Source organism: Anopheles gambiae, chromosome 2 (assembly GCF_943734735.2).
Source record: "Anopheles gambiae chromosome 2, idAnoGambNW_F1_1, whole genome shotgun sequence".
NCBI classification, from domain to species: domain Eukaryota; kingdom Metazoa; phylum Arthropoda; class Insecta; order Diptera; family Culicidae; genus Anopheles; species Anopheles gambiae.
Window position 1 is genome coordinate 28,484,723 of NC_064601.1, and position 27,781 is coordinate 28,512,503.

The window sequence follows — 27,781 nt, forward strand, 5'->3', positions numbered from 1 at the left end:
TTACCGAACGACCCCGGAAACCCGGAAAGCAGATGATGATGCTGCTGATGATGATCCCCGTCAGTAAAGGCCTATTTTTATTCCCCCCGGCCTGCTAGCGCGGTCTGTATCCAACGGAGCACGGAGCGAAAAAAACGGGAAAATCTCAACACCATCCCCACATAGCCCCATAAAGCCCATCATTTACAGGATTTCACCGGAAACGAACATGATCGGTTTGGAAAGCCCGGAAAGTGGAGCTCGCGAACGCAATCGGCCTCATGTTGTTCCTCTTTATCGCTGCTGTGCCTCTTGTGTCGTGGCCAAAGTGCCTCAACACTCATGTGTGCGTTTGTCTGTGTGTGTATGCTGGTGCTTGAGCTTGGAGCCGTACGGAGAAAATTTACGGCTTGCGGGCCAAAGACGCCGTTGTTTGGCGTTTGTTGATTGAATTCATGGTTTCATCTTTTGGAGGGAAAGAGGCGGTTTTATTTTGTACTAGTTTGCCTCTCTTCTTCTTTTTTTCCTTCATGCGAAAAAAGGTGCAGATATTCCGGGGATTGGGTTCGGGTACTCCAGCGAGGGTCAGATTGTATGCTGCTATAGCAGTTTCCTTTTTTTCTTGCTTCGCCTCTTCCATTCGCCTTTGCCATGTGGGCCGTTTTGTTGTCTAGTACTGTGTTTCGGTATTTTATTTCGGCAATCGCTTACGACACGAGCGATTTGCTCAAGTGGTTGTCGCGCCGCATCGGAATGCCGGCAAAGTGGTGGGATATGGGGTGGGAGAACTGTGCTGAAGAGGTTCGTTCACCCGACACCAAAGGGCGGCATATCAGCAACTTCACCACAACAGCTGATTTTCGGGTATTAAAGTGGTGACTGGAGAAGATGCACGGATTTAGTTGGACACAGTACTAGTGAAAATAGCAAAAAGGGAAGAATGGTGAGTGAGAAAAAAACGGGCAAAAGCACAATCAGAATTCTCGCAAACGATGAAAAATATGCACAGCGAAACGTAATACCAGAAAGTTTGATCGAATTTGGGTTCGGAAAGCGGACAGAGAGAGAAAAAAATATGCTCAAGCACCCTTAAAAGTGAGAATGGAATTTCGATTTCGCTGTCGATTCACTGCTGTTGAGTGGAGATTGATAGCTGCAGCTGGAGTTGGTGAAGGGTTATATAGTGTAAACAGAAAGGATAAAAAATAAAACAAACAGATTTGCAGCGAAAACTTGCAGGGACGAACGAGATACACTGCTGAAGCGCAAGTGACATTTGATCGTGTTTTTTTTTCAGACCATGCGGGAAAGCGTTATTTTTAATTGTTCCTTTTACGAAAAAAAAGTGATTTCAACGTTTGACGGTTCAACAAAGATTCTACCAGAAGTCACTCTTTTTTTTCTTGTAAACCTTTTATCGGATGCTAAGAAAGAAGTGAAGAAAGGTCAATTATTGTGAACTACCATGCGTCTCCATAGCTTTTACCAAGGACACTTACTTCGTACTGTATAATATCAGTTATTGTCGTGTGTGGTGTTCAAATATGTGATTTTAATGGTTTTATAAAATCTTCGAGATGTGCTGAGACAGGCATACAAATGTCATTAATACTTCTGTGACTAATACCTTCATATACACGAATTTAAAATATTATTATAAAATGTGTTAATCTCATAATTAGTTTTACCTTTTATGCTACCACAAGAGAAGGGATCGAAGCTAAACTACACTGTGACTGTGAGAGTTTCGAAACCACAAAATAAAATATACTTCACACATGGGCCTACCATACCTCATATACAACTGATTCATGCTAAATTTAAATACTTTTCTCATTAACAACATTTCATCAAATACTACCGAGTTCAACGGGTTTCGAGTGTACTAATCCGTGACTGTCAAAAAAACCATAACAACTGGGTAGTATAGCAATAGGGCAGTATGTGAGGTAATTCAATTCTAGCTTGTCTCACAAATACAACGATACTTCTTCGGTTTGGTGAGCCATTTTCCCCCAACCCGTACAGCGAACGTGCATAGGAGGATAAACGCGCCGGAAGTGGACACAATCGAGGAGAGCTGACAGGAGGCAAAACTTGTGTTGTGATATAAATTGCTCAAAACATTCTTGCATTTCCGTGCCAGCATTTGCACGCTCACCGCCCTACACCAGCACTATCCGTCAAAGGAATTGCAGGCACTTTTATGATCACAATTTATGGCGAGATTTTAGCGCCGTGGACCCGAAGTGAATTGTTTTGTTTTATTGCGCCGGACTGTCGGGTTTTATTTGCAAATAATTGCACCCGTGAAGCATGGTTTCGACTGCTCCGGAATGTCGGTCATTAAAAATGCGTAATACTTTGGGTTGGGTAGAGAGGATTTTTTTTTTTCCTTTATCGTTTTTGTTGCCAGCACAAGATTAAGGTGACAACCAATGGCAACAACGGAGAATGGAATGACGATCATGCCGTAATTTGAATGTTAATCAAATGAATGGCTGGGGGCCTTTGTTCGGACCTAACCGGTAGGAACCCGGAACTACCATTTGTGGTTCGTTTTGGGTGCGCGGAATGATACGATCCGCCGAGTGACGCAAAATCTGCGCCTTTCTTGTCACAACAAAGTAATTGGAGAGCTGAAGCTGAAGAGTGGAGAAAAAAAAGCGTTGAATCAAAATATTTCAATTACGAGAGGAATTCTTACAGTAGGACACAAAAACTGCCACAGGCTTCTCAATATGATTGTGATGAGTAATTACATTCTATGCCATTGAGGGCGCAACTTGTGTGAGATGAAGGTTTTGTTTTGTATTAAAAAATGAGTATAGGTTTGATGAATAGAAATGATTATTACGCGACGGAAGCAATTTGTCGGAAGCCTCACGCCTCACGTACAATGCAAGAAGATGATTTATCATTTTGGTAACAACAACTGAAGAGAGAGCAGAGTATCATTTCGGTAACCAAATATCTTTTTGAAATGATTCACCAAATCTGTCGTGCTAATGATCGTAATGCACGACAAAAAAGAAACATTTACATCAATGCCGAGACTGTTGGTAGTATTGGAGGTTTAGTTTTCATTACATATCAATATTTTCCTCTTTTCTTTTCTTCGCCTTCTCGTCAATTTAACCTTGATTAACTGAACTTCTACGAGCTATCAATTTTGACCCATCTTTAGATAGTCAGTCGATCGAAAGTAGGCTTAGTTTCAAGTTGGTTTGAAATCTTCAATCTGTAACCAACTGTCTCATAAAATCTGTCCAATATTTAGATACGAATCTTCACACTATAAGAAGCTACTTTCAGTTTCAGCTCTCGGCCAAGTTTTGTCCACTTCCAGGCACTCCTATGCACGTTCGCCCTCCTCGCTTGCCCAATGCCAGTCGGCGTGTGTGTGTGGCTTTCTGTTTTCCTTTGTGTGCGTCTCTGTGTGTGTGTGTACGTCTCTTTGTGTGCGTCTATTTCCATCCTCCTCCCTCCCATCAGCCCCGCTTAATCTTCACCCACCTCTTCGTTCTACGCTCTCCCGTCCCCCGCTCCGTGGACCAGTCCGATCCTATTCTTTGCCGAGTACAGCGTGCAGCCGTACCTGGACGGTAGCCGGGCGGCCATGTGTCTGACGAAAGCGTCCAACGGCTGGACGTTCACCTTCTTCCTGATGACGATCTCGCTGTTCTTCGTGCTGCCGCTGGCCATACTGGTCGTGCTGTACGCGATCATTGCCCGCAATCTGATCGCGAGCGACCGGTCGCGGCTCAAGATCCGGCTCAGCAAGCCCGAGCTAAGCCACAAGGCCCGCAAGCAGGTCGTGCTGATGCTGGGCGCGGTCGTGCTCGCCTTCTTCACCTGCCTGCTGCCGTTCCGCGTGCTGACGCTCTGGATCATACTCGTGCCGGAGGAAACGTTCCAGCAGCTAGCGCCCGAGCGGTACTACAACCTGCTGTACTTTAGCCGCATCATGCTCTACCTCAACTCGGCCGTCAACCCGATCCTCTACAACCTGATGTCGTCCAAATTTCGGAAAGGATTTCTGCGGCTGTGCAGCTGCTCGCAGTGGGCGGGCGGAGCGCACGGTCGTCGCAAGGGCCGCAACCGGTCGGCCACCTTTACCACTACCACCACCACCACCACCAACACGACGTCGAGCTCCACGTACGGGGGTACGGGTCCGTCGCTCGCGCTGGGCAGTTGCCGATACGACCGCAGCAGCAACAGTGCCGAGGACGGTCCAATCGGGCGGAACAATGGGACGCAAAAGCTCACATTATCGCTGGACGATTTGCGCCTGCAGCTGCCGGCGGATGGCGACTGTTCAACACCACCATCGCTTCCCGCACCCTCCTCCTTCTACCGCCTGAACCTGGTGCGCCAGTACTCGAGCCCGCTGCTGCTGTTCTCGTCGTCGCCCGCACCGACCATCCATCGGTCGACCGGTGCGTCCTGCCATCGGGGCGGCGCATTTAAGCGCCAGTTTAACGTGACCTTCGACGAACCGACCGGCGACGGTGGCGGCAGTCTGCTAGCGTCCGCCGAAGCCGAACAGCTTCTCCTGCGTATCGACCAGCAGCAGCAGCAGCAGCAGCCCGAACCACGCAGCCAACCGTTGCGCAATGCGCTGCGGATCAAGTTTCCCCGCTTTCACGGTGCAGCGGCACGCACCCGATCGGCGGCGGGCGGGAAGCGCCGAAGCGACAGCAATGGGCGGACGGCCGCAACCGTAAAGCAGCTGTCGCTGGACGAAACTTTACTGACGGCGGCGATGGCGGGGCGAAAAGTTTGACAATTCCAGCCGATGGACGCGTGTTCGATTGGAAGCGAAAGTGGCCGCCGTTCGTGTGTGTGTCCTCCCTGTGGGGACGAAGCTCGGCACGAGCTGGTACGAAACGTCCTTCCCCCCCGTGGTGTCGCTTTTGCGGTCGTCATCGCCGTCATCGTCGTGGTCGGCCACTTCTAATTGAGTTTCGCTGTTTTGGTCCCAGGATCGGTGTGCGGGTGGTCTCGGCCTTTGCACGTCGCCGCCGGCCCGAACGGGGTGAAGGTGTTGAAGGTCGAAGGGTTTCCTTCCGGCCGCGGGGCGGTCACTGACCCTTCGTCTCGAAGGGAGAAGCTCGTGAGGTGTGTCGTAAAAGCGGCAAAAGGGCAAGCGAAAGCTAACCGAAGCGAAGAGGCACAGGATGGAGCACGGTTCGTTGCATTTTTGTTGCTGTTTGGTTACATTGTGGGAAAGTGGCCAAACGTCGGCTCATATAATCGTCACCCGGTAATAAGCAGCAGCGTTATCGTTACTCCCATGTTTTAAGGGATCGCTTCCCACACCAGCGCCGCAACGTGTTTTCACCTTACGGGTGCCACCGCAAGCTCTTTAGCGGGCGAATGTCTATACCAAAAATGAAGAAAAGGAAAGGAAAAGGCGAAAAACGGGTAGGAAAAACAAACTAAAGAGAAGGAAATGTACGAGACGGAAAGTGAGAAGGATGGAGGAAAGCGAAAAAAACACACACACACATACCGAATCGCCAAATGGCCATCCCCGTAAATGGTCGATTGCATTTACTTTACCATTCGAAATGCTAGTCCGTGAGCAAAGTGGGTGGAAGTGGGTGGGAGCGCTGTAACCAGAGAGGCATATGTAGCGATATTAAATAGTATTTTCAGCCGGGCCAGGCGTTCCAGGGGGGCGTTTAATGTGTGTGTGTGTGCGAACGTCTGCAATTTTTTGGTAATGTGAAGGATTTCCTCCCCGGAAATGATTTCAGTTTCGGTTTGATTGTTTTTAGATTTTTATTCTTTCTTTTCTATGTATTTAATGCAATCGTCTTTATTCGATGCTTAGCAGTAACAGAAGCATGATTGTTGATCCGTGTGCAGCGTGTAGGGGGGAGTAGGCTAGTCCGTTCCGTTGTACCGTGTTGTGTAGTATACGTTTTAGTTAATCTATTGTTTAGCATAACAAACACCGAACAAAAATCAAAGGAACAACGCAAGTATGCAATTATTAAAATCGAATAATAAAAAAAACCAATAGCTTTACTGTGGCCGACGACCGGATATAAGAACACGAATCGAAACGGTAATTTATTGTATTAAAATAAACCCACGCGAGCCAACATCAACAAACGATTAAGTTCGATCATCAGACACCGGGAAAAACGTTTTGTTTACCTTTCCCACTCGAGCGAGTTTGATTTTCTGGCTGGCCAAATTAGCTTCATAGTCGACTGGTTGCTACTAGCAACAAACTTCTTCCTCGAGTGTCATTGCTTTCCCTACAGCTGAAGCTGAAGTTTGGTGCGGGGCGTGGTGGTGATGTTTTACTTGCAAACGCCAGCAGCACTTACACTGCGCCCGCTGTATTCTATCACGCTCTCTCTCTCTCTCTCTTGGGCCGCCTTGGGCAGGATTATAATTTACAGTCCTTTTGGGCAAACAGAGCTTGATCTGTTTATAGCACGCCATCATCATCCTCATCAACAGCATCATCATCAGCGTCGCTGCCACGAGACGGGACGTACGTTGAGCAAACACCGTCAATCCGTCCGAGATAAACGGGGCAAAGCGTCTGAATTGTTTTGACTTGTTGAGAAATACTCAGCGGTGCCGGTGGGAAAGCGAAGGTACGCTTAAAGGGAAACAAACATTAAGCAACTGTTTTTTAGCCCCAAACCTTTTGTAAAGGTTTTGTAGCTAGGTTGGTGGGCCTAATTGACAAACATTAAACACGACAAACGATTAAATTATGGCACATTCAACTGCCTCACCAGTTGGGCCCTAATGCCTTGGTTTCCCGCAAGCGTTTCGCCTTTCCATCTAGTCCCGATCGAATGAGATTTGCCGCGTCGCCGCACATTTGTCTTGCTCACGAACGGGATGACAATATTTCACAACACCTTTGCCTTCGTTTAACGTGCACGCACGAGCACGGCACTGGCATGCCATAAATAAAAAGAATTACATACGGCATCAAACAACCAAAAAAAAAAACATCAACACAAACTGTTCGAAAAACTGGCCGGGTGGCCACCGATAGGTTTTGGTTCGCTTGTAAGTGGACAGAGCCAGACCGTTATCTCGCACAAACGACCATAAGTCTCATCTATTACCGGACGGTATCTGCCAGTGACAGGGAGGACAACATTCGTGATAACACACCGGCTGCCGGTACGTGCCGTGTCGATTTGATGCATGTACCCATACATCGGTTAGATTAGTTTTGTCCCATTGGCAAGGATATCCGGAAGCGTGATTTGGCAGCAAACGGTGTTGAATGTTAATCACTTCACAGATCGCTACACTTCAGTAATGATGACCATTTCAACGGCGATTTAATGTGATTCGACTCTGTAAATATTCCAGCAGTTGGTTTCGATACGCATTTTCTCTTTAAAATCTCATCTTTCATACCCATTCACTGTAAATTGTAGCTGATTGTAGCTGGTTCGTAGCGCATCTATTTCATTAGTACATTGTTCACCACTTTTGTGCACGTAAATGTTGAAAGAGCGTAATGATCACAAGCAATGTGTGGCGCATGTAGTAGCAAACACTCAGTGGAGATTAACATCGCTGCAGAAGCCGGAATTGCGCCTTCCCAGTCGTGCGTTTGTTTTGCTAATGGAAAGTTGAACAAAACCCGGGTAAGATTTGTTTGCTGTTTAAAATCATATAAATGCACCAATATTAAATTAAATTGTTTCGCATCAAAACAATAACCCGTTTGTACACTTCACACACACACAAACGTCCTTTATCTCCTTCCCCGAGACGGTAAGTATGAGCAATGACAATAAATGTTGCAGGCAAAGTACAATACTGTCGCTACCAAATTCTTCCCACTTCTCCGAAACGATTAGCTGCAGACAATTCGGGTACGGGTTAAGGTTGAGTTGTGCGACATTCCTTTTCCCCGTATTCGCAAATGCAACGCAGTGAGCGGGGGGATATGTAGGCTGCCGTATCTGGGGATGAAATATTACAGTTTTGTTGACACTTTTGCACAGTTGTTGAAAGTTGAGTTGGAATGTACCAGGATGCCTTTTTCGGCAATTTTCACTCCGACTGTCTCCGACCACTACGGTTGACACCATGCGTCTCCACGCTCAACCGACGCGTAGAAGAATGTCCCTTCGTACGAACGACCATGCGCCTCCATGGGGAAACGAGGATGCGAACAAACTATTCGGCCCCAAAGGCTCGCGTGCGCTCGATTACATTGCAAACGGCTGTAAAATGTATGCAATTAATGTGCTGGTTTTGAAAGTATGCCCGGCTCTAGTGGTAGTAATTTAATTCGAAATTATATGATCACCAGAATCACTTGTCAACTCGTCGTGATGTGGGGTGAAGGTTTCTTGTTTACAACGAGGGTTTAATGCCCGGTCATGTGAACAATTAATTTGTCAAATGCTGCACGAAACTATTTGTAACATAAATTGCTTTCATTTGTCGATAAGGATGCCAAAATTGTTGCCAAAAATTCCATTTTCAAAAAGACAAGTGCCATCGAACTGTTTTGCCTGTATATTTATCCCAGAAAGTACCACACAGCACAAACTCATAATCAATTCAATTATTCCACCCACAGCATCATTACCACCACACGCCCTTAAGCAGCGATAATTTGCGAATGAATGAGTGCATGAACATTTCTAGAAACGAAAACTTGAACGATAAAGTACTTACCCGCGCAAGTGTAAAACCTCGTACCGAGTCGTGACTCCACAGGCATGTGAATGCTGTGTGCTTCCTCGTGTTTCGCCACAGTGCTTTCCCCGCCGGTTTGTTTTGCTCGTGTACGCTTACAAGGTAGCTGTGAGCTTTCGTGTGAGCACGATCGGCGCACAAAGTTTTCACTCCTCAGCCAAAAAAAAAAAAGTTAGAGATTAGAAAGTTTGTGGAAAGCCGGGGAAGGAAAATCTACCCTCGCGAGAGTGTGGGAAAATCTTTTTTCGTTCATTCTCCACTAAGGCACAGTACACCAAACTTCACCCTTGAAATGCAACCACCCAGACAGCCGCTCGAACAGCGTTCGAATGGAAAATGTATCCTCGCCCAGACTGGCAATACGCAATACGAAATTCTCTCTCTCTCTCTCTCTCTCTCTCCTCGCGAAGCGAGCGAGACGAGGCAATTCCGGGAAAACGACAGTACCGATCCCTGACTTTTATCAATCGCCCGTCATCGCCCGTTTGCGAGACGAAATTAACGCACATGCCGAGACGGGGGTCTTTCCCAAAGGGCAGAGCCAGGAAGGAGGAGAAGAAGTGTCACCCGCTTATCCGCTTTGCGAGACGCATTTACCCGGGTAACGGGACGCTGCGTTCTAATGAGAAACTACATTACAATGAAGTTGCGTCAAGCGGTTGGCAGATCAGATCCTTACCGGGTCGTGTCTGTTTTGGCAGGGAAGCCTTCGGGTCTCGCCAATGAAATGGCAATGAATACATTATCGTGTCTGGCGGGGGGTTTTTGGGTGATGAAGGTTTCAGATTTACCAAGCGGTAAGGTGCAACGAGTAGATGACTCGATGAAAATGGTCAATTTTATTCGGTTTAGAAGCTGAAATGCTTCGATCGATCGAATAATACCTACACCAAACCGATTAAGTGACATTTGACTTTGTCATTTACCCCAATCTCGAGCAAGTTTTCATTGATTCACGAAGAGGTTGTTGGAAAAATTGGCTTGTTAAGCCCGGCGCCCCGTTCCAGCACGGTTGGCTGCGTCGCCTTGGCAACGTGTTGCTCTTTAAAAAAAGGGCCAGAAAACTAACCACAACAATGTGCAAGTAATGTAAGCCTCACATTGGCACTGGCACTGTACGGGCACGTCGAACGAAGTGTCTCAGTGTAAATGTTGCAAGCAGCGAACGCTTATTCACACTCCCGTCACGTTCATTTAGGTTCATTTGGGTTGAAATTGTACACCCTTACAGTGGCAGAATGGCGCTTCTGCTCTGCCAAGCACTTGGTTTAATTTGTGTAGGGACAAAAAAGCAAGAAAAAACCTCCCCTTTGTTTCCTTTCCGCTCCCAAGAAAGGGTCGTTTCCTGTGCAGGCGATCCTCTGTTTCCACTGTTTCGGCGCTTTGACCATGGGATGAATTAATTGAATCTGCCGCGTGTTTTGCTGGCACATTAATTTCACCGGCTTCGTTTGCGGTCCACATTGCGTGTTGCGTAGCGTTGTTGCGCATTGAAGCTAAATAGGATGTGAGCTTTCCTGCTTCGGAGAGATTCGGGGTTTGCCGCTGTTTGCCGCTGTGCAAGGAGATTAGAAACTTTAAACGTCCCTTTTTACCGAGAAGCAGCAGCTGATGAAGCTGATTAAATGAGGGATCTATGTAAATGGCAGTAGCTTAAAGCGGCCAGGATTAGTAACCTCTACAGCGACGCATGTCAAAAGGGAGATTGAAATACAAACGTGAAAATTAGAAGCAAAGTAAGATGTTAAAATAAATGCCTAACGAAAGTAGTTTCCTATATTCAAATTATCATTTAGTAAGTAGACACCTCCCGGTAGCAAAAGAATAGTATGCATGATTAATCTTTTAAATTTCACCAGCAAACACGGTTTGTGGGATTGCGTTAAAGGTAAGCACACCTAGACACTGATGCAATAATTTATTTAAAAATAACAATCCAGGTAAGTGAGTAAATAAGTCGAAATCCTTGCAGAACACATTCCATAAGTACAACAAATTGATAATAAGAATTCATCCTAAAACGAGCACACGATACTTTATTATCGATAAACCAATCTAACTCCCATTTCTCTCCCCACACCCTCCCCCTTCCCGCAGCCCAATCCTGATGATCTCGTCGTACGAGTACGTGGAGTACATCGATGGCAACATGGTGGCGGCCTGCCTGTCCCCGGTCGACAGCTTCTGGCCGGCGTCCTTCTTCGTCGGCAGCATTGTGCTGTTCTTCATCGTGCCGCTGCTCATACTGGTCGTGCTGTACTCGGTGATTGCGAAAAACCTGATGGAAAATCCGACCATCATCATGTCCAGTGCGTCCAGCGGCAACCGGGGGAACGTGTACAAGTACCGCAAGCAGGTGATCTTCATGCTCGGTGCGGTGGTGGTGAGTTTCTTCGTCTGTCTGCTGCCGTTCCGGGCGCTCACGCTGTGGATCATCATCGTGCCGAGCGAGGCGATCGTATCGATCGGCATCGAGCGGTTCTACATACTGCTGTACTTTTGCCGCATCATGCTGTACATGAACTCGGCGATCAATCCGATCCTGTACAATCTGATGTCGTCCAAGTTCCGGAACGGGTTTCTGCAGCTGCTCGGCTGCGGCAAGATCGTCCGCTCGGACAGCATCTCGAGCGGGGGGACGCGCAAGGGCGGCGGCACGTTCCATACGGGATCGACCAACTTGAGCAGCTCGCACGGGACGAGCCAGCGGAAGGGCGGCCAGCGGGAGGAGAGCAGCAGCAGCACCAGCAGTAGCAGCCTTCGGCGACCGACGGTACAGTTCCAGCATCCGCCGGTGAGCGACGAGTGGCACCCGGGGCAGGGTGTACTGAGGCGTCACAGCAGCATCATATCGATACGGGGAGCCACAGTGCCGGCTGTGGCCGGGAATGGAAAGTCGCACGACAGTGCAGCCCAGCCGCCGTTGTCGGTGCGCGCTAATGGTAATAAGATTGTCGAGGAGGAGGAGGTGGCAGGGGATGGCTGTTTGCAACAGGCACTTGCAGCAGTAGAACCACCAACACCACCACCACCACCACCACCACTGCCAAACAGTAACGGTTTCCATAGGTTTAAGGATAGGGTTAGGATAGCCGGTTCGCGCCAGTCGTACCGGGCAAGGTTAGATTTCCACCACTACCGTACCGGTGGGTATGTGGGGCACGGGCAACTCACTGCCACTACTACCACCACCACCACCAAGAACACTGCCACAACCGAGGAAGAGGAGTCCACCGACGTTGCCGCCCGACCGGACGACGAGCCACCGCGCCGAAGCAATGACAATAATCGATTTTCTCTACTGCATGCCGCTACGGCGGCACTTGCGACGGCAACTACTGCGGCAACCGCGACAGCGGTCATGGTGATCGTGGCGGCCAGCGGGTCGGTCGATCTGGTCGATGAGTCCACCGATCGCGAGCGTCCCGGGGAGCGGTTCCAGTCGGTGGACCCAACGGATTGGACGGGGAGGGAAGCAGAACGAAATAATGGAAAGGAATCGCCAGCACTAGCGGCGTCGTGCATAGCACCGTCGCCCTGTGCTGTTGGTTCAATGGAATGTGATATTTAGCTCCTGGAGCAACGGAAAATTGCACTGGTTTACGGAGGAGTGAGTGAGTGCAGTTGCAAACTGTACGAACTTTGTAGCAATCGGAATCGAAGAGACGAACGAACGTTATGAACGTTTTCAATGCTTTACTATGTTTTTTTTCTTCTTTCCTGTGCAATTGCTGCAAGTGGTCTTGTTAGGAAACGGAAAAGATTGGAAAAAAGAAACTAAGAACTAAGAGCGTAGTAGAGAGAGGGATAAAGAGAGAGAAAGAGAGGTACACGCAAAGCGAACGGATATACCAAGTATTCCTATGTTGTACATTCAAAGCTATTTATACCGAAACATACAACACAACACAGATCAGTAGCATGTAGACAAACAGAGAGAGAAAGTGGAAAAAACGGTGGACGAACATTTTATGTGTAAAACTTTATCCCAAAATAAAGCAAAAAAATACACACTCTGATGGAAGATTCATAAAAAAAGGGCAGTTCCAAAAGTTTCATTTGTTCCAAGCGGGAGAGGGGGTGCTTCAAGGATGGCAGTACGGGAGAAAGAAGCTTGCGAAAATGGCAGCGAATCTTTAATCATTCAGCCAATTCCACAAATAAACCCCCATATCACGGCAAAGTGGTGAAACGTGAGTAACTAATATCTCCACCCTCGTTCGCACTCATTACCGTCATCGCTGGAACACTGGAGCGATTGGACAGCTCCCTACTATAAAGTCACTTTTATGGCTTCTTCCCACGCCTGGCAGCGATGATCGATAGCGCAAGAGCAAACCGTCGGCCGGCACCGTCATGGAACGGCGAAAACCGCCCCGGAAACCCCAGGCCAGTAAGTATTCGCGTAAACAAATCACAGGCAAGCAGGCAGCCAATCCAACTGGCCATCCGTTCCATCCGTATATCTATTATCTAAGCACGCACCAAAGAGGCTTTATGGTTGTGCCACGTTATTCTCCGCTCGTAGTGCGATTGTGTCTTGCTGAAAGATACGGACACTGCCTCCTTTCAATGGAACGCTACAAGCCTTCCGCTGGATGAATGGATGGGCCGGACTGGCCGCACACAGGACCTCCTTTTGAGTGACATTAAGTTGATTTTAATTATTTGAAATATATAGCCCCGGGAGAGTCATTTTGGGAGGGCAAATTTGCTTAACTGACATAACAATTTAAATGGCAAAGAGCAAGGAGCACCCCGGCAAAACTGCGTGACACAGGGACAGATAACAGGATAAGAACGCAAAACGCGCCGCGCTGGGTTAAGGTTTGTATCTCTTGTGAGCGTTTTTTTGTTTTTAATATTATTTCGTTAAAAAAGTACACCAAATAGGATGGAAGAAAAATGGTGGAATAAAGTGTGGCTAAGTCTCATAAATACAGCACCGCGCGGAACCCGCTTGCGACCGGCGAAGGCAGCGTCGTCCAACGATGCGCGAAGGGGATGCGCAGCGGCATGGGAGGGGACGACTAAGGGGAAGGGTGGATGAATCCGTGTTTAAGTTGGATGTGATTCTGCTACAGCTAGTCTTTTTCTTCTTGCGCAGTAAGGTAAATACTGCTTGTTTCGCCTTAGCTTAAGCCTAACCTCACGACGCGTACGTTTCCTTAAAGCGCCTTTGCACGTGCTGGTACGCGTTGTAGATCCTACAAGAGCAACAAAAAAAGCGTTCGTTAACATTGATTCGCAATCGCGGCGCCCTCCCCCGAACACACTCACTTCGACTTGGCAGTTTTGAAGGACTTCTTGCGTCCTTTGGTTTTTTTCTCATCCGAATCGAGCGAGTTGGACGAGCTGGAGGCTGGCAGATCGATCGGTGCTATCGAGATGCAGTTGTCTGAAGAAAAAGAGAAAAACAATAAGCTAAGTATACAGATACACACACCGACACAACCCCGGCTCATGCTTTCCCTTACCAGGGTGTACGAAAAATGCCAACGAATGACGGCCACGGGTGCGTATCGTTTCCTCCTGCGGTATGATCACGCGATGCTGCAGCGCGCTAATCTTTTCGCCCGTCCACGTCGACAGCAGCTCGCCCGCATTGATCAGGATGGCGCCGGGCAGATGGCCGACGCGTTTCCATCGATCCGTGCCAGGCAGCTTCACCTCCAGCCCGCCCTCCGAGTCCTGGGCGAGCAGGGTAAAGGTGCCGTAGTCGCAGTGCGCCCCGCAGCGCGTGATCTGCTGCAGCTCCTGCTCCTCCTGCTCCTGCTGCTCCCGCACCTTCGCACGGTAGTCCTCGGGCAGGGACAGGTCGATCTCGTCCTTGGTGCAGCGCTGCTGGCTGTACTTGCACGTCCCGCGCAGCAGCTCATTCTTCCCGTCGTCCTCGATCAGCGGCGGATAGTAGAGCAGCCGGAATGTGGACTGGTTTTCGCCCTCGCCGTCCAGTATGTGGCGGTGCTTCTCGAGAAAGTACCCGTACGGCAGCTCCATCCCGACGGCCAGCGCCTGCAGCAGCAGGGCCGACAGGCGCTTGAAGTCCGTCGCCAGGTCGGACACGTGGTCCCGGAAGCCGGGCAGCGGTTCGTCCGGTAGCGGGCCGCCGTCCGGTTTCAGCGTGCAGATGTTGAACGTATGCCGGATGTCCTTCGATTTGCCGTCGAACCGCTCCTGGCCCGGTTTGATGTAGCCGTGGTTCGTTTCCCCTTTGCGCAGGTACGTTTCCTTCGTGTTGTCCGAGAGCTTGCAGAAATCGTCCAGATGGCCGTACACCTGCTTCATCTGGGTGGATAGGGAGGAGAAGGAGCATTGAAATGAGTTATCAAACGTATTTGTACCACGCCCAAAATTGTCGCGGATTGTGTGTGGGCAGTGCGCTCCCCTCAGGAAGCCATAACATTAATTCCACTTATTATCGATCCTAAAACTTCGCCGCAATAGGTCAACGTACTCATCCGACCATGCTTTCGGCAGTTTGGCTCATCCACAGTACTAGGAGCAGTATTTAAATCGTCTGTGTCGGTGATTAACAACAATGCCAGAGTGCCGCGGACAACATCGTAGCGAAATAAAACACAAACTTCCTTCCACCATTTGCTCTGCAGTGGATGAGGTCGTTAAATAACCGTTTCCATGGCGCTGTGATACACAATGAGGCGAGGACACTTCTTGTTTCTTTTTCTTTTGGAGGGCAATTGCCGTCACGCGGCTATATTGACAACCGTTTACTTGTTTGTGATACTAATTCCCTTACAATTTGGACGGTCATAAAAAAGGTAAAGCTTTCGGTGTCGAGTCGTTCGCCAAACTACCAGACACGATTACATCTGGAGGGGGCGGGGCGAGAGGCCAATGTTTCGACCCCTCGTCGTACCGTGGGTTTGTCGTACATCATTTGCTCACGAAGAAAATGACACGCATTTAGATGAACTTCATCGAACTACAGCAACGCTAAACGTCTCCTCCTCTCCTCTACTTGCCAGTCATCGCAGCCGGTCAATGCTACGCGAGCTTTTGCGGCAGTAAGTGTAGCTCTTTAATTTGTGTGTTTGTCCCATCATATCATCCCATCCCGCTTCAGACAACAGTGGCCATCGCGGCAGCAAGATTCAACATCCGACCACCGAGCTGAAGCCGTCCGATGCGCGCTCATTTGTACCACGTGTTTTGATTGTTCTCGTGTCTCGCCCGGCCAGGAAGCTCGCCCGGACAGCCAAACACAACGTGTGTACGCGCAGTACGAAGGAATGGAAAATAGAACGCAAAATGATGACGATGGTGAGGGAATGTTATGGGAATTAAAATCTTCCACTTCAGGTAATCACGGCAGGCACGAACCACCAGCCCCGTCGATACACACGCAGTGCGCACGAGGTGGATGTTTTCCTACACAATTTATTGCGACGCGAGCATCAGCGTAAAATGGTACCTCGAAAGGAAGCTTTACAACACACGAGGAAGAAAATATCATTATGAAGTCTTGCTTCAGAGTACATCCCGGTCCTTCTTCAACCACCGACACGCAAACGGGGTGAAGTTGAAGGTTAAGTGCTGTACTTTCAGTGGACAAAAACAGGGCGATGATAGAGCCGTATGGGGAGAGTGGAAACATGGTTGCGCTTTTTGTCTGCACGCCACTGCCAAACGATATTTAAATCCTCCCTCTCCAACACACACACACACACAACCACTGCGCCCATTATGAATGAAGTGGATGGCTCAACTGACAAATAAGGCCAAAACAGCGGCATGGGTCCCCGATGGTGGAAAGGTGCTTTAGCCAAAATCAGATAAGCTTTAGCCAAACATCCGAAGATGTTGATTGTATGGTAGCAAAAGAAATGGATAATGTTTTTATTTGACTCTATCCGTTTGTTTGTAGAGCCCCAATTACAGGCAATAAAATGGTTCCCCTCCCCTGCCAGAACACGATGCACCAGTTGCATGTGAATGGAACGAATTAATGATTCGTTTAATAAGATACACTACTCATCGTCCAAATTCATTCGGATCACGGTGCCATAGTCTCGAGGTTTTGGTCTTATGTGGCGGCAGTCAGTGGCCAGTGGACGTTAGACGACAGGCAAAACCGGCGAAACCACTACGACGCAAACACCTTCTTCGCTTAAAAGTCGATTGTTATCTCCGTCGGTAGCACCAATCGGCACCTGCTTCATTATGGATAATTTTCGTCCCTATCTTGCTGCCTCCATCTGGCTCGCCTGTCCTCGACAACGGTCCCGAGTACCGCGTCCAAAAGGGCCAAACAAATAAGGCAAGTGATTCCCCGGAATCACGACCTGTGTGACGCAGTTTCGGTACATTTTCCAGTGCTTCGTTCGTGGCCAGACGCTCGGTAGACTGTACCACGCTCTCTGTGTTTATCGTCTAGACCGGTGGCGCATAAACAAACCGATGAGCAGCACAAAAATCCATTCCCTTCGCCGTTCCATGTTGCGGGACGCGGTCCAGACTTGGCCAGGCACGGTGGCCCAGCCATCGTGAATCCTTTTACTAGTAAAGTTGTCGTTATGATGAATTATGATCGTCCGTGTTCCACCTTCCTTCCCCGTGTGTTCCACCAGCCAGAGCGCACACTCATTTCCGGATGGCGCGCTCTCTCTCTCTCTTTGTCCTGCCGCGTCGAACACGCACACAAATGGGATCCACCTCCTCCTAGACCGGATGCGCCACTGTTTACTAACAACAAAAAACGAAGAAAACAAACGTCGAGCGCGGCGAACATGTTTTCAACAAAAAAAAGGGAATCGTTCAAAACAGATCCGAAAAGTTCCATACGGAGCTTTGGTCGGCACGACCTGTACGCGACAAAACAAAACGAACCAAAACAAGTGCGTTCGTACCCCCTCCCCCTCCCCCTCCTCCCTTTTGTCCTGCTAGCGTTATCGTGTTGCCCCTTCCCTTAACGGTTGTTGGGGGGGGATGGTTTCCGTTCCGCTTGGTTAGCGTTTGGACGGAAATTCGTGTTAATTGAAGGCGACAGACGTCAATCGCGGATTTGTTAGACACAGCACATCGCAGTTGGCAAAGATAATACGCAGTTCGGCGCGTTAATCCTGCCTTCGAAAGGCGGTCCCCGGGCTAGCTTAAGATACCGGAAGCAACGGCAACGAACGCGAAGGGATCTAGGGTTTAAGGTTTAAGCCACAAAGCCTAGCCACAAACCACACGTCGCCGTCGCCGGACCTTGGGGGGACGCTTCGAGGGACAGTGGAGAAGTTTTCTTTTTGTTTTGCATGATCTCGGCCACAAACGGGACGGTACACTGGGCGACGGTTCTTATCGGTTCTGTGTCACGATCACGTGTGTGGGCGAGCGCGCGCGCGTCAGTAGGAGAGGATTGTTTTGTTTGCGACTTCTTGTTGCAACTTTGTAAAGGAATGTAACACACTAAAAGTAAAACAATTGCTAGTTATATTATGGCCCGAATGCACACAACACACGATCGACCCGCGAAGGATGCACGATCGTTGCTTGTTTGCTTTCTATTTGCGGTTTGGTATGCGTACTTAAATCTCCTGCTATGCTGCTTCCGCTTACCTTATCCTCCGAGATGCCATGGTTTACCAGCAGCGCGATGCCTTTTTCGCTCAGTGCCTTGTGGAGCTGATGGCCGACACGATTCACCACCGACCGGATAGGACATTCCTCCGTACCTGTACACCGCGCGTGTGTGTGAGTGTGTGTTGGTGTGTCCAGCATGAAACGAGAACGATAGTAAACGACATTAGAAGTGCTGTTGTAACACACTCATTCGCCCTCCGCCACGAGAGCACGCAGAGTTACACCGCCACTGGTGAGCTGAACAAGAGCATGGAGGGGTGGGTGGCTTGCGGTGCAATCTTTACGAGTCCGCGTCGAGAATGTTGAAATTCCACGGCGAGGGGGGGATTGGTGTGGGTGTGCGGGGAACGGGAATGTAATTTAGATTTTCTGCTTTAATTACAATAATTTTAACGAGCGCACGACACCGCAGCAACAATTAACGCCGGCGGTTCGATCGGAAAATTACGACACCGATTCTCGGCGCACGAAGTTCGTTTTTTTCTGTTTCTGTGTTGGGTGGGGTATATTACAGTGTAAACGGGAAGTACAGTAACTGGCGGAATGGAATGTAACTACCGGGGATTCATTTCATTATTCATTCTTCTAGTTCGTAAGCGCGTATAAAAATGTTACAAATCCCCACACCCGTTATAATGCGGTTTCAAGTCCCAAAGTCCGAAATCGATTGATCTTCTATTTCAATTCTGTTAAGAAAAGGTGCCCGGATTAAGTGTTGCAGAAATTCTAAGAAAAGGCCTCCCCACGCATACGAGTGTCGAGCGTTTGCTTAAGGGTATGACCTTTCCAAGTAAAGTAATCCGTTCGGTGGAGAGGGGCCCGCCACCACCACCTTCTGTCTGGGGCTTGTCAAAATTCCTCGAACCTTTCCTGTAGCAGAAAAAGCAGACCGAAGGGACTAAAAATAAATAAGTAGATGAATAAGTAACACCCCTTTGCTCATTTCCCCAAGCGAGTGTATGTGTGTGCCAAAGCTTCGGCCGATATACTTTGTTGCATACCGTTGAAGGGGGAGTTTTCATTCCCTTTTATGCTCGTCATAGGTGGGATTATTTATCTTCTTTTTTTCTTCTCCTCCTTAACCTCCCTTTCATCTTTTCAATCAAATTGCTAAAACGACACTGTCAGCGACATCAAGCGCTGACAAAGTGCGCTTGAACATCTTCACCACCGTCGGCGTACAAGCAAATCTGAAGAAATAAATTCAAATCGCATCCGAGAATGTGTGCGTGAATGAACGGAGGTGGGGTGGGGTGTTATCAAACGATTGCCACACCCCAGAGCCAACAACCACTTCCCTCTCTTCCCTAAATGGCACGCGTTGACGTGCTTGCTTCCCGGCGTGTTTCCGCGCTGTGGCTTGCGGAGTGATCACCGACATTAAAACGTTCTTCTCGCTCTCCGCGTTTCCGGCGGAAACTGGCCGGAAGTCATAGTAGCAGCAAAACGAAATCATAAAACTGAGAGAGTGCGCCAACATATTGATGATACGAACAGATTTGATAAGAAATTGTTGTACGCCGGAGGAAGTAGAGAAGCTGTAGGCGCACGGGCGGAGGGCGGATATAAAATGTGGCTTTAAAAGGGAAAAGTGGTTCCACCAAACCTATGCCCCCTCGAGTAGATTGGGCAGAATTTCCGAAGTGTGACACTTTTTTGTTACTTGAAAGCGAAGAATTAGAACGAGACGACAAAGCTTCGTTTTTTTATACTTTTTTTACGTACCTTTTTACTTTGTACAGCTTCATGTCACATTAAAGGGCAAGGGGGATACCCCTGTTCACCTCCCATTCCAAAGACCCATCGGTCGGCTGCCGAACCACCGACAAATAATTTACGACAAACTCATCGCTTACTGACCAATATTAGCAGGGACAGGAAGGTTAATAAAAAGGGGGAATGAGAATAAGCAGTGGATAGTGGGGGACAGCACAAAAAAGCGCATTTCATGCACATTTTTTACTACTCCATTAAAAGCCGCCGTCTGTGGGACGTCATCTTAACGTCAAACAGAGAGAGAGAGAGAGAGAGAGAGAGAGAGAGAGAGAAAGAGAGAGAGAGAGAGAGAGAGAGAGAGAGAGAGAAAAGCAAACAAACAATAAGAGGGTGGTGTGACACGGTAGCAGACGAAAGAATCACCATACTGTCACAGGATGTGGAGAAGGAACAACAACGACAACAAAAAATGGAGGTCAACCGGAGGGTGGGAAGAATTTAAGGGCCACAACAACGGCCGGATGATTAATATTTCGCTGCGCTATCTTTTCGATCCGAGCCGATTTCGCTCCGTTGTGCGTTGTGCCCCATTCACCACAGTAGAAGGCCTAACTAAAGACGACGGCGACGACGAAGATGGCGGTGATGATACACTCCAACTAGTCTGCTAACGCATTAATTCGTCGATTCTTGACCCCGCGGTCTCGGACGTTACAGCTCCCCAAAAGCGTAGGGTGGCTTTTTTTGTGTACGGAGTACCGATTATCTGGGCCACTGCTGTCCCGTCACCATGAAAACCGCAACACTTTTTATCGCACGCCCCGATCATATATCAGCAAAACGCCCAGCTAGCATCCCGGCCTGCTTATCTTATACTAGAGGCCTGGTGCCTTTCTTCCCTTTTCGGTCTCTGTGATGATGATATGGCAACAACCGCTTGCACTAGCTGGCTAAAAGGTTCTGAACAGTAAAAGATGTCGCGCGGACGTTCACATGCCAAGCGGTTGATGAGTTCCAGGAATCAATCAAACAACGACGGATCATTCATTCATTCATTCGTAGAACTGATCATCTCCGGCTGGACCGCCGCCTCGAGAGTAGTGATGTGCTTTCTGAAGCGCACCAACGACTCCGATCCGACTCCGACACCGGCAAAGCAGGAACCATTTGTTCCGCCCGGAGTCGGAGTCGTCCAGAGTCGTAGTTGCTCGGAGTCGGAGTCGTCCAGATTTGGCCGGAGTCGTCCGGAGTCGATTGGAGTCGCTCGGACTCGATCGGAATCGAGGTCTGGTGCAATGTGCTTGTGATCAGGCATTCAATTTCGTTGTATTTTTTTGTCTTTCACATTGCGCATATACTTCGTATCGCATATAGATTTTTGTTTCTGAGGACAAGGACGACTCCGGAATAACTCCGGACGACTTCAGAACGACTCCAGAACGACTCCGGATAGCTCCAGAACAACTCCAGAACGACTCCTGATGACTCCAGAACGACTCCGGACGACTCCGGGCATTTCTGGGCAATTACAGACGGCTTCAGACGATTCCGAACGGATAATGCTGGGCGGACCTGCCTTGGAGTTGATTCCGGATTTTTGCCAAGGTTACCCATCACTACTCGAGAGCGTGAAGTGAAGTAATACATCTCACACCCTAACCTTCGACAAAACGACAAACCTTCAGACTTCAAACTTCAGGGAGCCGAAGAAGGGGTCGGCGGAGGCGACGGATTAGATTCTTATCGCCGGCAGAGAATTCGAGAGGAATGTAACCGCTTTGCGGGGTGAAACATTCCCCACTAGTACTAGTACCCCGGTACGGAGAAGGGGCACTGAAGACGGTGCTGGTTGATAAGGACCCGCCTGTGTGTTGAGATGTAAGAAGAAGAAAAAAAAGGGAAGAAACCAAAACATGCAAAGAAAAGTGAGTGTTGCCGTGCTATCAGATAAACACGGCACACGATCATCTGCGGCAAGCGTGTAAGAGGTTTATTTTTACACAAAGCCGTTGTAACTCGCCCTCCCACTCCCCCCCCCGCGCCCGATAACAGCTCTTGAGACAAAGTTAACTCCGGGGCCGCGAAAGGAACGGGGTGACCTTCTTCCGGCGGTTCCACCTGTTGCTTGCTGGCAAAAAAAAACCCCCTGCGCTAGCGTGTATGATCTTTGAACTGTTTAAAGGGTGTAACCTCCTTTTTTGTGGACAGGTTGGACACGGTCCCATTGTGCCTCCTCTGTGCTTGTGAATGATTTATGGCAGGGACGCTGCAAGATGAGGGGACCCGCTTAGGAACGCTCGTAAAGCAATAAAATTTGCTGCAAGTCCGCAAATCGGCCCCAAAAGCCGCGCCGCGTGTGCCAATGAAAAGCGCCTGTGTGTGTATGTGTGGTTGTTTTCAGCGATAATCGGGGAGCTTCTACTAATCGATTCAGTATGGGGAAAGCCTGAAAGCTGAAACAGCTGCCCGGGGGACATCCCCGCATTTTATGACAAGCATAAAAGAAAGCATCCGCGCCATTCCCACCCCCCTGCAGCGAGGCCACTTGAGAACTTATTGATTTTTAATGGCAGTGATATGATAAAAAAAACTTTACAACCCCTTTCGATGGAGGGGGTCCTCGTGGCACTTTACCCATGTCGGTGGATGCGGTTTTGTTGCTTGCGTAGAAGGTTTTATTCAACACAAACCTATTCCTTGTGCGAAAAAAGTAAGCTTTCGGAACCAAACCACCAGGAAGTAGTGTTATTGAGGTGTCAGATGTCGAGTAAAACGTGAAACCAAACTTTTCGATACTTCTGAAGTGTAAATAGATAAATTCCACCAATGCTCGAACGCACCACTGAGCCACTGAGAAAGGTAGAGTAAGGTAAGGGAGACAACCCCACAGAGCTAGGGAGACAACGGACACAAACAAGCGTTCATTAGCACGGTCCCAAATGATTGAGGGAAGGAGACACGAAAATGGCTAAACTAAATACTTGCCGCACCCCGCACCACCTCCCGCCGCACGACTACCAAACATGCCCGATGCCTTCTATATGTGCCAATTTTCTTTTAGCGCCTTCCAATTAGAGATCTTGATGGTATCGGGATACGCCATTACGGTTCCTCCTTCGTTCCTTTGGTTGCCGCCTGCTATATTACTAACGCGGCAATAAGGGGACACATTTTCAGGAGCCGCCGGCAGGAGGGGAAAAACAACGTGAAATTAGCCAGAAACGTCTTCACGTGTTTGTGATTAGCCCGGTAAACGATCGTGAGCGATCAATCAGTGGCTGGTTGGAGCATGAGTGGGGAGTTCCAAACCGCCGTACGGTTGGCAAACTTACAGCAAAAACCTCTCTATTGCACTGTCTCTTGTTGTAGTTTTGATCTCAATACCGGCAAGAAATGACATTTTTTAATAGTAAGGCACATAATTTTGCACATTTGTCTTGCAGTGAAACAATTTTGCAAAACACTTCAAGCATAGTAGTGCCCGATGATGGTTGTGATAAAACACAATCGCAATGCGCAATGAGGGACACATATAAATGATTATTGCTTCGAAGAAACCCGCTCCAAGTCACGCCAACAACGTTAGTTGATTTGAGCAACCAAACGGCGCGAAAGGAGTGAGTAACGCTATGAGTAATCGAAATATGTACCAAACAAATAAATACATACTGAGCAAGATTAGGGAGTAGAAATACAAACGCTTAGGCAAACAATTTATGTACTCCGCCGTACAGTACACTATGCCTAGGGCCCTACAACGACAGCATCATAAAATGGTCGTATTTGAAAACTTTACGATTGTTTAGTCTAGGGGTGCAAGGAACACACGGCAAAAGGGTTGTTCTATTTTTAATAAAAATCCCCCCCCATTCCGAGGGCATTAGTTGAAATACAGTCCGTTACGCTGTGGAGTTCCCAGCCGGTATCGGCTTGTCTTGCCCGCCCGTTAGAAGTGGTAAACACTACAAACCACCACTTCACTGCAGGACTTCCCCTGCTCCATAACCGAGGGAGTGTTTTTGTTTTTTTTTTTAAGAAATGATCGATCATTGCCAGCTGATCTGTTTTAGCTCCTACACTGCCCAGAGCTTGCTTTTTGGTATGCGTGTTAGCGATCACAGCAAAGTTTGCACATGCAAACCACACGTAATAGAACGTCCAACACGGGAGAGTGACATCACAATGGAAACCCCCTCCACAAACGAGGCCCTCGTCCCGTCGTCCGGAGTGTGCATCGATTCCGATTCGATTGCTTAACTCTGATTTGTTTTCTCTTTCTCTCTCTCTGACGACATCACACTGTCTCTCTCTGTCTCTCACATACACACAGAGATCTCTATCGCCACCGGAATTTTACATAATCGTGGATCGTGCTTAGTGGCACGACTCGTGAGACCAGTGACTGATCGGTACATCGGACTGCTTGCAGTGATTTGTCAAGCTCGCGGTACGATCGGCAATGAACTACGCGGAGGTTCCGCGCCGTGATGATTCATTTCGCTCTGCGCCGACCGTCAAATGAACCTCGCTCCTCCGCACCGACCAATGCGCTGTCTCGCCGTACATGAGCGCTGCGCTCCGAAGATGCTGCGCGGTGATCTCGCGCAAACCTTCGCGTATAATATTCACGCTCTCCGTGTGTGAGTGTTTTCTGCTTCTTCTTTCTGCTCCCGAGATACATCTCGAATCGAACGACAATGTCCGCGGCCGGCCTCGAACACGCCGACACCGCAAGTTACACTGCTGTTCGCAGGGGGTCGGATGGTCCATCAAACCTGGAAAGTGGCGCGGAAGCACCGGTGGTGGCAGCAGGTTAGCGTCAATCGAGTTATAATTCATTTGCAAATGAGGTTGTGGCCTTTCAATCGATCGTGCCAAGTAGCTGGGGCAGCGCGCCGCGCTAACTGGCTCCGTGCGGGGAGAGAGATCACTTGAAACCGACTCGGGGCCAGGCACAGCCCCGTTGCACAGGAGGGAACAGGAGGACTAGAACGGTTCGCCATGCCCTGTCACTAACGATCATCTCGTATGCTCTGCTCCCTTCCGGTGCGGGTTACAGGAGGATCGTGAATGAACGAATGAATAAATGATTTGATGCTTTGAATGTGTGCTCTGTGTGTGCTCTGTACGTGTGATGAAGATTGTGAAAAAAGAAAAAAAACCCTTCCTACTAATTAATCAAAAAGCTTACCACAATGTGCGAGATCGATGATCGGTATCTGGCTCTTGGACAGCAGCGTGTCGACCTTTTCCTCGGTTGCTTTGTTCTTCAGCATGGTGATGAAGTTTTTCGTTTTTTTGCTATGCGATGTTTGCTTAGATATCGGCACAAATGGGTTATGCTGTTGCTATAGCCACCCCTACTACGGTCGGACAGGTTTTGGAGGCTGTATTTGTATGTTCCCCTTACCCTGATCGCTCACTACTCTCTAGCAGTGTCATTCGTTTCGAACCAAAAAAAAACTCTGTTTGCAGCCAAGAGACAGGTCCGCGATCGCACGCGCGTGTATGTATATCTGTCAGTGTGTTTGTGTACTTTTATGTTTTAGGAGTGCGTATCTTCTTTTGTTTTCACCACCAAACAGCACACACACACATATGTTCACGCACGCTCAACAAATACACACACACACAGTCAGCACTCGGTGACGTTAAGGGTAACGGGGCGATGAAGCATGCAGGCGGCAGCCAGGGCAAATTTCACTTTTTTCGTTGTACAGCAAACCTTTGCGAGGTGGTTTTTGTCCACCACCCGGTAATCCTGGAAAGTTATAGCACACACCTGCGCCCACACTGCCAACACACGAGAAGCTGACCGTTTTACTTCCTCGAAAGGGGTGTTGTGCGATGCATACGTGCGTTAGTGTGCTTTTTCTTGCTTTTCTTACTCTAACATTCCCCACGCGTGTGTGCTACACGACTGCTGCACCTCGGTTGCCGTGGTGATGATGATGTTCGTTTGTACGTTCACTACTACAGTTCACTATCATTTCCTCGTTCGCGATACTACAGAAAGCGTGTGCGCGCCCCACGCAATCGAAAAAAAAAAAAAGATTGATCGAGTGATCGATTCGTCGAGTGACACAACACACAGCACCAGCACTCCGTTTGCGCGTAGCGAACCTCACTTCACTCCGGGGCTCGCTCCTATGTAGGGCCTGCTGGTGTGACCGACACTATCGTTCGTGCGCGCTCGTGCGTTTGTCGTGCGCACCAACCGCGGTATGTTTGCACAAGTGACTCGACTGCTCGCGCTGGCCTCGAATCACACACTAAGCGGTCGGTTTTTTGCCGCAGCGGTCTTTACCCGTTTGCCAACGCGTATGACGAATGCGTATGCGACAAAAACGACGTCCGCTCGCTCTCGGCACACGGTTAATCTCGATGTACGGCGGAATCACCTCCGCCACTGCCGACCGGTGGGGATTGTCCGCGAGTCACCTAGCACCAACCCCGACCAGCTGATAAGTAGATTGCGATAAAAGAAGAATACGGCGCGCCGGTGCCTCAGCACACACACACACACACACCTGTGAGTGATGGGAATTGTTTCGCCCGTGCTCGGTGCGCTTTTCCTACTCGACACCTACCAACCAACCAACACTGCGATCGTGGCTGGTGTGTGTTTTTGTTGTTGTGTTGTGTGCCACACACGCACGACACGTTGCACTTTTTCTGCCCGTCTGGCTGCTGCAATTGCACGCGTCCTACTAAGCCCGTAGCCTGGTCGCCGCCGCGCTGTGGTGAAATCTTGAAATCACAGCGCGAACACACACACTGGCGCTGGTCCACCGATCCGAACCGAGTACTTTCGAAACAAACAAAAAAAAACCGGACTTACTACACCACCACCACGCGAAACGATGCTGATGAACCGCTGACCGATCATAAACGTCGGCGGATCGCCGCGTTGTATTATTTATTCACTCCTGTCCGCCACGCCGTTCACACCTGAGGGGGAGGGCCCGAGACCCAGCCGCGGTTCGTGTGCTTGCGCTGGCTCCCTGGCTGCTGTCGCTGGTTCAACAAACGGTGCCAAGGAATATGCTGCACTGACCTGTGTGCTTGTGTGTGTGTGTTTGCTTGCGCTGAGATTGGGTAGAAAATGAGTTATATGCTCTTGCCGTTTTTTTCTCTTCTTTTCTTTTCCTTCCGTTATGCTGCCTGTCCGTAGCTGCTGGCCGTCTGGCAGTGAAAAGAAAAACAAACAAGAAACGAAAAACGCTTCTTCTTTTGACGTTTGTCTTCACACACGCTGCGCAGCGGTGGCGACGGGCAGTGAGATGATCGTACCACTACCATGGCAACAAAACTAAACACACACAAACACACACGCGCAATACACACACAAAGAGCTATTTACAGTACATTTGGGGCTAGCTAGCACACAGCTAACTCAGTTTTATGATCAATATTCTAACCATTTAAATGAAAATCTAATTACAATCTGAATGTGATGTTTGAAATCCCTCGAAAATTGTATAGAATGAGAACTATCTTTGCACAAAGTTGAGTTTCAAAGCCGTTGGATGGGCACGTTCAAATTGTGGCTGTTTGTTGTATGGCTTGCGCTACTGTCCGCTAGGTGTGTGGCTGTATCTTATTTTAGTACAAACTCACTGTGCTAGATTATTTGGCATTTTTGTAGAATTTATGTGGGATATTTTAACAACTATTTTTCACACAAACCCACACACTAAATATATAAAAAAAAGATCTGATTCGCCCAAATTAATATGTTGCGTTTTTCTTTACTGTACGAAATCCGACGTCCGCATGTCCGTAC

The 27,781-nt window shown here is 48.7% G+C and overlaps 2 protein-coding genes across 4 annotated transcripts in view; one reads left to right on the forward strand and one right to left on the reverse strand.

Annotated features, from left to right (window-relative positions):
- Positions 1–13,202, forward strand: part of LOC1273086 (growth hormone secretagogue receptor type 1) — a 34,388-nt gene extending 21,186 nt beyond the window's left edge. Inside the window, exon 4 of one of the 2 annotated variants that reach the window (XM_061642040.1) lies at positions 10,786–13,202. In XM_061642040.1, coding sequence (XP_061498024.1) covers positions 10,786–12,259 — 1,474 coding nt within the window. In that variant the 3' untranslated portion in view covers positions 12,260–13,202. Of the gene's footprint in view, positions 1–3,537; positions 6,051–10,785 lie in introns of those variants that run through there. The other variant, XM_061642041.1, reaches the window with a different exon arrangement.
- Positions 13,203–13,510: 308 nt separating this feature from the next.
- LOC1273085 (uncharacterized) lies at positions 13,511–27,267 on the reverse strand. Of its 2 annotated transcripts, XM_312030.6 has the most exons (5): positions 25,187–27,267; positions 18,256–18,371; positions 14,166–14,976; positions 13,969–14,086; positions 13,511–13,895 (listed from the first exon to the last, which is right to left on the reverse strand). In XM_312030.6, exons 1-5 carry the CDS (start codon positions 25,269–25,271, stop codon positions 13,838–13,840), a joined length of 1,188 nt encoding a protein of 395 aa, XP_312030.5. In that variant the 5' UTR covers positions 25,272–27,267; the 3' UTR covers positions 13,511–13,837. The 2 variants fall into 2 exon arrangements, with proteins under 2 accessions (XP_312030.5, XP_061498026.1); XM_061642042.1 differs by lacking the exon at positions 18,256–18,371 and having other exon boundaries at positions 25,187–27,244.
- Between the last annotated feature and the right edge of the window lie 514 nt (positions 27,268–27,781).

Excerpts from the sequence above, each read along its gene's own strand:
- LOC1273085 (XM_312030.6), bottom strand. The coding sequence starts at position 25,271 with ATGCTGAAGAACAAAGCAACCGAGGAAAAGGTCGACACGCTGCTGTCC. Across the intron at positions 18,372-25,186 it reads CATCGATCTCGCACATTGTG|GTACGGAGGAATGTCCTATC; the intron begins GTAAGCTTTTTG and ends CGCGGTGTACAG. Across the intron at positions 13,896-13,968 it reads TTCAAAACTGCCAAGTCGAA|GATCTACAACGCGTACCAGC; the intron begins GTGAGTGTGTTC and ends TTGCTCTTGTAG.